Genomic DNA, 12,096 nt, shown 5'->3' on the forward strand with positions numbered 1-12,096 from the left:
TGTTCTTAAGAGAATCTCGTTTCCTGGAAAGGCAAGGGGCCTTGCTGGTTCTCTTCCCAGGAGAGCGCTTCTTCCCTCCCTCCTCCTGACCCCTGTGGGACGAGAGGGCTGTTGGCTGACCCTCAGCCAGGCCCAGACGCTCCTCTGTTTTCGTTCTCCTGGATCAGTCCCTTAATTGTGTTTATTACCGCTGTATCCTTGACTTTTCCCTGTGACTCATACTGTCCTCCTCATGCCATTTGACGAAGCCTGTGACCCCAAGGACTTCTTTATTTGCCATCTGCTCTACTTTCTGCACCTTCTCCTGGGAAACAGCTTTATTCTCGTGGATTCCCTTTTCAGCGAGGCATTGATAACAGTCAGTGTCTCCAGTCGTGACCTTTTGCCCATGCTCCTGGCCTGAATTTTTCCCTGGTACACACAGAGAACGTTTCCTCCTGTCATTGCTAACTCTGAGATGAAGCCTACCGACGCTGAGCCCCTCTGGCTGTGCCACAATGTCGCCATCAAGGCACCTTAGTCTCTTGGGCTTTAAGCCTTTCACTGCAGTCCTTTCCCCTTCTGATATCTTCACTCTGTCCTACCGACCTGCCCCAGCAATGTTTTTGTCCCTGTCTTTGGCCTTAGCCATGAACGAGTTCTGGGTGACATTGCCCTCTTCCCCTTCTGATTAATCCGGTGTGGGCTCAGCCCATCCTATTGATTGCCATTCTTCTTTGAAAATGGTTCATCTTCATTTAAGAGCCAACCCAGCACATAGGCACTAGCTGCTGTTGTTAGAGACCAGCAGCACCTGACTCTGTAACTTTAGTAAATTAAGCAATTCCTTGCTTCAAAGTTTCAGTAGAAACAGATGAACATTGGATATTTCAACTTAGATATACTGTCAGTGCTTGTCCTTCAGCCTGTTAAAAACTGATTCCTTTCTCCTCCGCTCCAGATAAGTGACACTTCAACACCACTTCTCACCTTCCCTGCTCTGCAATGGAACCCACTTCTTTTGATCCCTCAGACGTATTTGGTTCTTCTTCTTTGTCCTTGTATCCCATCTGTCAGTGTGTATTACCACTTCCTCTCTGCAAAGTCTATAATCCTGCTCCTCCTTTCTGTTTTCTCAGATCATTCCTTGGTCCAGATCCTCTTGGCTCCAGAGAACTACTGTGACAGTCTCTCTGACCACTGACTGCCCAGGTGCCTTAGCCATGCCTTCTCACTCAAGACCCGGGCTCTGCCCGCTGTGCCATGGTGCACCAGATCAGTAATAGGCATCTCTCTAAAGAGGTGAATTTATTTTGCTTTAGTAATCTTAGTGGTTTTATTTCTCACATGTCATCCTAACCTGAGGAGACAGGCATGGTAGATGACTAGGAGGGTGCTGTGGGTGTCTGTTGTGTTATCAGATGGTGCTCAGTCAGGTGTGTCCCTGGTTCAGATCTGTCTTCTCTTCCTTATTGACTCGCATCTTTCCTTTGGCTGTTACAGTGCCCATCTCCTTGTTTAGTGCTTCTAATCCAAGAACCTGAATAGTGAAGAAGCTTGGTTTGACATGGATTTGGGAGTCAGGCAATTCAAAACTCAGTCCTGCTAGTAGTAGCAAAGTGACTCTGGACAAATTATGACACTTCCCATAGCTCCATAAAATAGCATAATTTGCCTTCCCCTGAAGTTGTGGGGAGTAAGCATCTGCAGTCTGGCATATACCAACGGTGTCCTAATAATCTGTACAACTTGCTGTGAGTTACAGAGGTGACCTTCGGTCAGGCCAAAGGAAAAAGTGAGCATCTTTCATGGTAGGCCTTCAAGCCAACTCCAGGATTACTTCAGGAAACTGGGGTTGTTAGGTGACAGTGCTGGTCAGGTGGGTGGTGGGGCACACAGTGTATACTGGTGCTCACTTGCTGCCTTAGCATGTGTCAATGCACGCTTCTATGCACATGTGCTGCATTTGTCTCTAAGCAAAGCAGGAGCTTCCTGAGGGCAGACACCAGAGTGCTGGTTGCTCCCCACGGGGCTGATTTATTTATGGGGATCTGGAAAACCAAACTTCTGTCTTGCAATGATACCCCCATCTTTCTACTCATAGTTCACATATTCAGGCTATAAAAACTGCCTGACCACAATCCATAGTGAGCCCTGCTTTTGAACTACTGTTTAATCTGGAAGTGCTTATGTCACCTAGAATTTCCAGTTGTCCTTTATTACTTAGCATTGAATTTAGTAATGCCAGGAGATTGTAAGTTATTTTAGGCCAGTGGTGATGTCTTAGTGTTTCCTGTCATGCCCAACACCAGTTTTGTTTTTAAATATAGAAAATCCTTAATGCCAATTTGATTATTGATTTTTTCCCCTATTTTTCTCAAATGCCCAGTGCCGCAATCAGCAGTATTGTTATTGTCATTATTGACACACAAATTCTGAAGAGCTTATGGTTGATCCTAAACTGTGCTTTGGTGGAATTATACTGTATATTTAACATAAACAACTGATAGATAAACACACTTTGACTGGAAACAATATAAAAGTCCTTACACATTCAGTATACAGTATTCTGGAAATGTACCTTTTAATAATAGGCTAATCTAAAATTATCTTCGCACTACTTATAAAGTACAAACTTGAAAAGCAGAATAATTATTAAAATTTCATGAATATTGTTTAGTTTGCCAACAAAGAAATTTTTTTAGTACTTTTCAACTCTCTGAGGCATCAAATCATAATACAGTATTTTCAGGATTATATCAAATAACCCTTTTCTAGATCTTTAAATTTTTGCATTCACATGCATATTTCTAACATATATTTTTGACATTTTCTTTGACATAGTCTATAATTTTTATCTTTTTAAAAATATGATATGTCAGACAGATCTGGCATTTTGTTAAGCATGGGAATTAATCCTTCCTTTGAATACCTGATTACCATCCCCCCCCCCAAAAAAAAATCTGTAGCTTCAAACACTCATTATGTATCCAAAAGATTTAGTAATTGAGGAAGTTGGTACTTCTTATGTAAGGTATCTGGATTCTATTCTCCTTAATAATACAACTAGATTCTGATTGGTAATATATTTCACATCAGCCAAACCCCAAATGAACCTTAAATACTGACAAAAATGGTGCCTGTTTTTACTTATAATTCCTTCTCTTGAGTTTTGCTAGAATTCAGTGAAATTGAATTCAACTTAATCTTTAAAAAAATTTTTATAGTAGTAGATGGACAGAATGCCTTTATTTTATTTGTTTCATTTTTATGTGGTGCTAAAGATCAAACCCAGTGCCTCACACATGCAAGGCAAGTGCTCTGCCACTGAGCTACTGCCCCAGCCCTCAATTTAATTTTTTTAATTCATAGTTGAACCCTCATATCCCTGTAGTTTCACCAGAGTCTGATCTTCCAGTAGATAATTTGGGGATGGTGAAATGGAAAGGAAATGTACTCAGATGTGAAGCAACTTTTCAGTTCATCTAATTGTGAAATATAAAGTTATGAAGAAACTAAGCAAATAAGTGAGGAAAAATAACCAAAAAAGCCAATTCTTCAATGAATCATTTTTTTTTAAATTGAGTTAAGAACTTGAGATCATAAAATTTTTTAGATAGTCTTTCTATTAGATGGAAAAAATTCCCCATAACCCTGGAAAAGTGAATTTCTCATTCAACCATTAAGATGAAGAAAAATAAAGCGGCACATAGAATTTCCTAGGTTTGAACTTTAGGGTCAGGATCTGATTTTGCTATGTATCCCGGGAGCCTAAACCCATTGCTTGACTTCTTAGTCTTCAGGCTCACACCTTTGTGAGATGGAAAGTGGCGTGTTGTTTGTATTAATGGAATGGGCTTCCACAGGTAATCAGGGTTGTCCCAGGCAGTGGGCCATGTGTTCACCTGGTCCCAGAGTCTGGTGTGTACAAAGTACTAAGGAATTTAAGACCTGGAGAATTGTACATGTGCTTTGAGAAGCCTGAGGAACAGGGTTTGACATTACATGTTATGACATTTTATGGAAATACATGGCCTCTATAAAGAGGCCACAAAGAAAATGTTTTGAAAATATATTTTGAAATGCAGATTTATGTATGTTTTTACAAATGCTAAATGAACATTTGAATAACGTAGCCCAAAGAGGGTCAGAGTTTTCACTGTCTACACACGCAGCTATCAAAATGCACCCTAAGTCTAACTGACCTGGATTTGTTTGGGGCATGAGACAGTCTGCCATCTCTGGCAATAAGGAATGGCTTCTTACAAACAAAGCAATTTAATTCTACTAACTGTAGCATATGTTTTCATGTCAGTTTTATAGGCACTACTTTTCATTTGTTGTATGCAATAAAGAATTTATTACATACAATTGTGAAATATAAGTTGTCTCATAATAAATTTGTTTTTAAATGCTTTTTACTGATCATTTCTATGGCATCCATGTAAACTTGTATCTGTAAAATTTAAACATGTAGCAGGCCTCTATACATGTGCAATATTGAGTATTCATGATTTTAGCCTGTTTAGGAGACAGGGAGTTATGGTATAGGCATGCTACTTGGTAGAAGCTTAGTTCTAGGTAAGTTCTAGTAATTTAGTTCTAGTAACTTGCTGTACTTCTCACAGTGAACGGAGATGTGGCCATTTTGTCAAATTATCTTGGGAGGCCACCAAGGCTTTTATGGGAAAATCTGGATTGACACACTCCTCTAGGGAACAGGTGTGATTACTGCAAATTTATTCTACTGTGATTTCCTGGATCCCTCATATGGCTCCCCATGAGCCCAAACCTATCCTGATGACTGTGTCTTAATAGCCTCCCCAGTTCCCCCACCAAAGAGGGGCAAATTACCTTCCTTCTATGAGCCAAATAAGAAGGACAGAAATGATTTAAAAAGCAAATGAGATTTTGCCACAGGATTAAACCAAAAATATCCATAAAGCCCCTGCCATTTCTGAAAAGTAAATGGACAAATAAGGAGGTGAGTGGGCCCTGAAGGAAACGTGGAGCTCTTCCTTTAGAGCAGAAAACATAAAGCCCACCCCTCACCCTTCCCTGTCCCTCACTTGAGGGACCTGAATAGAGTGGTGACCAGCTGTGGGCTTGACTCACTGGGTGTTCAACTAATAAGAAGGGTTTGATCCAGAAAAAGATTCTCAAGGAGAACTGTTTGGAAATAAGTTTGATTGTTGACTGTAAGATTATTTTAAAATTAAGCTAAAAAACCACCAGTGGTATTTTATTTCTTATAGAATATTTTAGGGATTTTAGAAACTTATTATTATTGAAGATTCTCTTTAGCTCCAACTTCTTAGAACATGTTGCTTCTCAGAAAAAGATGGTCTCTGCTGTAGAACAGAGGTAAAAAAAAAAAAAAAATCTGTGTGGTGAATTGCTTCCAGTTCTTGGAATAGTGGCTGTTAACCCCAGCAGAGACCACGTGAGCCCAGGCCAGAGTCTGAGGCAGCTGGCCATGGTGAAGGGTGAAGGGTGAAGGGTGGTTTTCTAGCCACGCAGGTCTCCTCTCTGATCTGGGCATCCATCACCAGAGGCAGCCAGTGATGATTTCCACAATTTTATGACCCCTGGCTGTTGTCCCAATAACAAATAAGTCAGAAGCCACCCTCTTCCCTTCTGTAAAATTCCACTTCTTCACCCTGGCCTTTCTACCAAGAACTTTATAAAACAGTGGAAACAGGGCCTCGTGCCTCACTGCTTTTATGTATGATTAGCATATTTCTGATTGTGCCTCCTCTGATACCCCTTCCCCAATAAGAATCAGGGAGTACGCGGCAGGATAGAGACAGAAAGAAGGAAATGCTGGCTTTGCTTGGCCTTTTCCATGGACAAGTGACTGAAATCCCAGAAATTGTCATTGCTATATTGTATGCAGCATCTAGAACAGTGTGGATATCTAGTTGACATGATAAATAGACCGGAACCATTTTCTGTGATGTAGAATGGGGAGCTTGACTTGATCAGAAGAGTCGTGGGAAGAAGCAGGTCAAGTACGAATGGTAGGTGAGCCAGAACTGCTGGGCATAATGATGTGTGCAGATGCGTAGACACAGCACCCAGGTGAGGGTGGAGTTCAGAATTCAAACCAGAGGGAATGCTTCCTCTCATCCGTAGGGTCAGGGTAAAGGTGAGGCTCAGAACTGCCCTGAGGACGTCAGAGCACATCTATCAAAAGTGGACTCAGAACAGTCTCCTGCCAATTCTGGGACTGGAACTACCTAATTAATCTCTGTCTTATATTTTAAAAGTCTTGGTTTGGGTAGGAAAGTATTGGTAGATTTTTCTCTAATTTTCAGAGCCAGGCCAGGTTTCATAGATGGGTGTGACCAGTGATTACTCTATGTCTAGAGAACTAAGTGCTCCTGGATGTCTGGCCATTTGGAGAGCTCTACTCCAGCCACCTAGTGCCCACCACATACAATATGCTTGGTTTAACACTGGGGGAAACACAAAGAAGTGTGAAGTATAAACTATAGCTCTCACCCCCCCAAATGTAGTCTGGTTATGGAAATAAGACCTAAATATGTAAATAAGCAGCACAAAAGGAAGTGATTTTATAAGGCAGAAACACGATTCGTGGTCAAATGGATGGTACATATGTTAAGTGCTATAAGAACAGAGAGTGGTAGTGACCACCATGGGTTGGGGTGTTCTGGAAATAGGAGGGATCTAACTGGCTGGTCTTTGGCTAAGCTGAGAGAAGCAGTGAATGTATGCAAGTATGTGAAGATAGGGAGAACAGGAGGCATTCTAGAAAGAGCGAGCAGACCAGCCTCAATAGTGTTGAGCATTCAGGAAGGTTCAAGTTGACACTGAAGCCAGTGAGATAGTTGGAATCAAAATATAAAAGTGTTGGTCCTCATCTTTATCCCCTGGACAGCAAGGAGTCATTGAAAGTCATTTGGATAGAGGAGTAGAAGAGTGACATGCTCAGAGATTTTGTTGTTGTTGTTGTTGTTCAGAGATACTTTAGGAAGATAAATCTTAGAGTCAATCTTTTTATTTATTTATTTATTTTAATTCTTACGGTCAATCTTATGGGGAGAAAGAGTGCTCAGGTAGATCAGATGTCTGTATTTGCTTCGGTGCTACCAAAAGCAATAAATACTTCCATTTTGGAAATGGCAGCAAGAACAGAAGTAAAGACTTAGGTGCAAGAGACATTTTGAAGGAAGGGGAAATTAAGACTTGGCACCTTCTTGTCTGTGGAAGTAAAGACAAATCATCAAAGGTAATTGCACAGTTTGGAAATTAAGTGACCAGAAGAATATTTTATGAACAGAAATAGAGATATTAGGATGAAGGATGAGATGGGTAGGTGTTTAGGAAAAGTTCAGCTTTGGAAGATCATATTTCATGTTGTAGCAGGAATAGATATGACTGGAATATAGGAGGGGGTGTCAGCCTGTGATAAACATGTGGGCGCTGTCTGCATCGAAATGACAGTTTAAAATGTTTGAATGGATGATATCTTCCAGAGAGAGTCAAAATGTTGGACATTCCAGCATTTTAAAGGAGGAAGAGGAAGAGGAGCCGCTCACTATACAATATGCAATTAGATATTAGGAGGAGAAGGTTACAGATTCACATAAGTCCAGATAAGAGCATCAAGAAGGAAGTTGTGGTCAGCAGCATCAGATGTTGCAGAGAAGTTAAGGAGCATAGGGGCTGAAAAAGAGTCATTGGTTGGGCAATTAGGAAGTCATTTACCTTTAAGAACACAGGCCTGTCCTGCACACATGTGCTGGAGGAGATGGAATAAGAGGCAAGCATCTGAGAGAAGGGAGCATGCACCACTGATGTACAGGTAAGAAGGAGAGGTGAGGGGCCAGCATTCAGCATTAGTCTCTCCCCTTCCAAGCTGGCAGTTTGTGTGTCCACACACGGGAAGGAGAGAAGGAAAAGATTAAGCTATTGATTCATTTAGCCAACCTTTGTTCAGTGCCTGCTAAGGACTTGGGACCAATTAACAGCAAAAATTGAAAACTGCTGAGAAAGAACAGGGGAGGAAGCAGAGTTCAAGTGAAAGTGAGAGAATATGGATTGTGAGACTAGGGGGCATTTTTAGTGTCGGAAAGGAGAAACATCTCTTCCCAAGGGACTGGAGACAAGGAAAGGATGGAGGATGGATGTAGACTGAGGAATGTTCTGAAGTCAAGAGAATCAAGGAGGAAGTGAGGCTGACCTCAGGCCTCTGGGCAAAGTGGAAGGTGGGTCCTCTACTGAGAAATCGCAGACCAGTGGGGCAGGAGGCGGGGCAGAAAGGAAGATATGGAACAGCCCCTCGAGGTAATGCTAGGGGCAAGGACCAGCTACAATGGTGCAGGACAGAATGCCCGCTCTTCTGTGCTTCTGTAGGAGGTGTTGATGGTGTTTATGGACAACCCCTTAGAAGATGGGCAGTATTTGTTTCTACTTTTACCTTTAAGAACTTATCCTTCTTCACCACTATATTATTTTTCTTTAATACATTTCCTATGAATTCTTATTTTTTTCTGATATCACCATAATTGAAAGTTGTACAGCTATTCCGGAATAATGGTCTTAAAAGATTTCTGAGGTTATCCAGATTGTAGATATATTAGTTTGAAATTATAGTACTTTGTAGATAAATTTATTGATATATGAATTTAGCAGGAAAAATAAGTGAATAGAACCCATGAATCGTGCTACCATCTGCCCCACAAAAGACTGACAGGACATCTTATTCTGCCCAAATGAAGATGCCCAACCAACTGTCAATCCATGCAGTACCGCAAAATTCATTTAAGTTGACCAAGACGCCAGGTGGTTACTATGTCTCATCCAGAAGAGCCACAATGGGGCCTGGGTGGGGACATGTTTCCTCAAAGCAGTGAATCTGACTGTTAGGGTCTGTGGACAGGATGAGCAGGGGCCAGGTGCAGGATGGTTACCTGGGTCACTTGATGTAGTCTTCAGCTTTACTAGTATGCAACGTGGTAAGTGGAGAAAGAGGTAAGTAAGTGTCTGTCACAAATAATATTTGTAAGAAATAAATGGTGAACTGATATCCTAATTCTGTATCTGCATCTTGACTGTGGGTCAAGATGTGTCTCCTAGTAGTGGCAGCTGGAACACTGGACCCACTTGATCCCTCAAACTGGGTCCCAGGTGTGCTTCCAGGTGGCCTAGATTCACGTTTCCAAGCTGGTTTGGAAGTGGGACGACAATATCCTGTGTGACTCAAGCCAGAACCCAGATGACTCTATTGAGTTCACTCATGCAAGGGAGACTCAAATATTTGCTTTCCCTTTCCTTCTTATAGGTATGGCCTCACATGTGCAAGTTTTCTCCCCTCACACCCTTCAATCAAGTGCCTTCTGTAGTGTGAAGAAACTGAAAGTGGAGCCGAGTTCCACCTGGGACATGACTGGGTACGGCTCCCACAGCAAAGTGTATAACCAGAGCAAGAACATCCCGCCTTCTCAGCCAGCCACCACGACCGTCAGCACCTCCTTGCCGATCCCAAACCCAAGCCTACCTTACGAGCAGACCATCATCTTCCCAGGAAGCACCGGGCACATAGTCGTAACATCAGCAAGTAGCACTTCTGTCACGGGGCAAGTCCTCGGCGGACCACACAACCTAATGCGTCGAAGCACTGTGAGCCTTCTTGACACCTACCAAAAATGTGGACTCAAGCGCAAGAGTGAGGAGATTGAGAACACAAGCAGCGTGCAGATCATCGAAGAGCATCCACCCATGATTCAGAATAATGCCAGCGGGGCCACTGTAGCCACTGCCACCACATCCACTGCCACCTCCAAAAACAGTGGCTCCAACAGTGAAGGAGATTATCAGCTGGTGCAGCATGAAGTGCTGTGCTCCATGACCAACACCTACGAGGTCTTAGAGTTCCTGGGCCGAGGGACGTTTGGGCAAGTGGTCAAATGCTGGAAACGGGGCACCAATGAAATTGTGGCCATCAAGATTCTGAAGAACCACCCGTCCTATGCCCGACAGGGTCAGATCGAAGTGAGCATCCTGGCCCGGCTGAGCACAGAGAGCGCCGACGACTACAACTTTGTGCGGGCCTACGAGTGCTTCCAGCACAAGAACCACACGTGCTTGGTCTTTGAGATGTTGGAGCAGAACCTCTATGACTTTCTGAAGCAGAACAAGTTTAGCCCCTTGCCCCTCAAGTACATTCGCCCGGTCCTCCAGCAGGTGGCCACAGCCCTGATGAAACTCAAAAGCCTAGGTCTTATCCATGCTGACCTCAAGCCAGAGAACATCATGCTGGTGGATCCATCCCGGCAGCCATACAGAGTCAAGGTCATCGACTTCGGTTCAGCCAGTCATGTGTCCAAGGCTGTGTGCTCCACCTACCTGCAGTCCCGATACTACAGGTAAGACCGTCAGTACCGAGACGGGTGCAGAAAGCCCAGTGGCATTCAGAGTATGCAGTGGCAGTCACTGTGGGGGAGACAAAAGTATCTTCCAGCAGTTGCTGCCCTCAAGTGACCTTAATGTGGTTGGGAAATTAGGACATGTGCACACTGAAATGAGAATGAGAAGCCGTCTAAGCCAAGTAGGCCAGGGAGCCAAGGAAGATGCTTGGTCCCAATGTTCAGAGTTGAAAAGGACCCCAGGGAGTGAGTAAAGAGCAGAGCAGAGGAGTTGTCCTCATGGATGGGGAGGACTCAGGAAGCTGGAGGACAGAGCAGGACATGCCATTCAAAGGCACACTGGTAGTGGTGTGCCAGACTCATGCAGGGGGCAAGCAGCTTGGCCAGATCAGAGGATTTTTGAGTATTGAGAGATGGTGATTGGACAGGTTGGGACCAGGTCTTGAGAGGTCTCAAATACCAAACTAAGGAATTATAGCTGTATCTCTAAACCTTGAACAAGCCTTGGAAACTCTGAACATAAGGGGTAACAGGTTGAAAGTGATGTTTCACATAGAAAGGTGGCTGGAGGGAGGGGAGAGTGTAGTCGAGGGACTGGTCGGCCCCTCCTGTAGCAAGGTAACCTCAGGCACTACCTCCAGATGCTGAAAGCTTTATAGTACCCTTTTTATTATTATAACAAAAAATCTGAGGCTGGCTAATATTGTTAAAAAAAATAGGTTTATTTAGCTTATAGTTTTAAAGGTGCAAGGGCATAGTGCTGGCATCAGCGTGACTCTGGTTAAGGCACTGTGGCAAATGCATCACGATGGCGGGAGTCGTGGGAGAGAGACCGCGTGACCATACTGAAAGCTGGAGAGAGGTTCAGGGTCAGAGTCAGGATTTTACAACAACTTGTTCTCAAGAGAACTACCCCAGGGGTCCCTAACCTTAATTCCTTCCAAGGAAAACACCAGCAGTGACCTTCCACTAGGCCCTACCTCCTACAGGTCCACCGCTTCCCGTCATTGCCACACAGAGGACCAAGTTTCCAGCACACAAATCCTGGGGAGATGAACCATTCATAGCCCAACAGGAACACACACATTCAGACATCCAAGCACAGATTTCACTTCTAGCATGGGCCAGGCACAGTGCTGTACAGGATGTGGACGAGGCCCCCGCCATTCCCGAATGTCCAGCATGCTGCTTCCCTGTCTTGGCTGCACATTAGTCACCTGAGGAGCTTTTAAAGACAACCCAGCTTGGCCTCAGTCCCCACCAACTGAATCCACACCTCTGGGGTGGGGGCCCGGCATGAGGGCTTTTCCCCAGCTTTTCTGGACCCCAATGTGCATCAGTGCTGAGAACAGGACGGCACCTGGTGGAACAGACATAGAGCGCTGCTTGCTTTGGAGTAGGGAAACCCAGGGCTGAACCTGACCCGTCAGCTCACTGGGCACTGCGACTTTGACAGCTGCTTACTTTCTGTGCACCTTCATTTTCTGACCCATAAACGGGGGTCCTATCACCACCTCCATGGGCTTCTAGGTGCCATTGCATAGTGTAACAGCCTGGTGCTGCAGGTGATGGCCAGTCTATGGGAGGTGACCAGTGAAGAGTTGGTGGAGGTTTCTGGAAAGCAAGGGTCTGGTTTGTGGAGCAGTGAGGAGCTGCGCTTGAAATAACATTGAATATAAGTTGGGCGTGGTGGAGCACACCTGTAATCCCAGCAATGAAGAGGCTG

General features: G+C 43.9%; 1 protein-coding gene across 5 annotated transcripts in view; it reads left to right on the top strand.

Annotated features, from left to right (window-relative positions):
• Positions 1 to 12,096, top strand: part of Hipk2 (homeodomain interacting protein kinase 2) — a 245,985-nt gene that overhangs the window by 45,088 nt on the left and 188,801 nt on the right. For all 5 annotated transcript variants that reach the window (XM_071611718.1, XM_071611728.1, XM_071611726.1 and 2 more), the window contains exon 2: positions 9,287 to 10,370. In XM_071611718.1, the coding sequence (XP_071467819.1) occupies positions 9,287 to 10,370 (1,084 nt within the window). The remainder of the gene's footprint in view (positions 1 to 9,286; positions 10,371 to 12,096) is intronic.

The sequence above is a fragment of the Marmota flaviventris genome, chromosome 1 (assembly GCF_047511675.1).
Source record: "Marmota flaviventris isolate mMarFla1 chromosome 1, mMarFla1.hap1, whole genome shotgun sequence".
Lineage (NCBI taxonomy): Eukaryota > Metazoa > Chordata > Mammalia > Rodentia > Sciuridae > Marmota > Marmota flaviventris.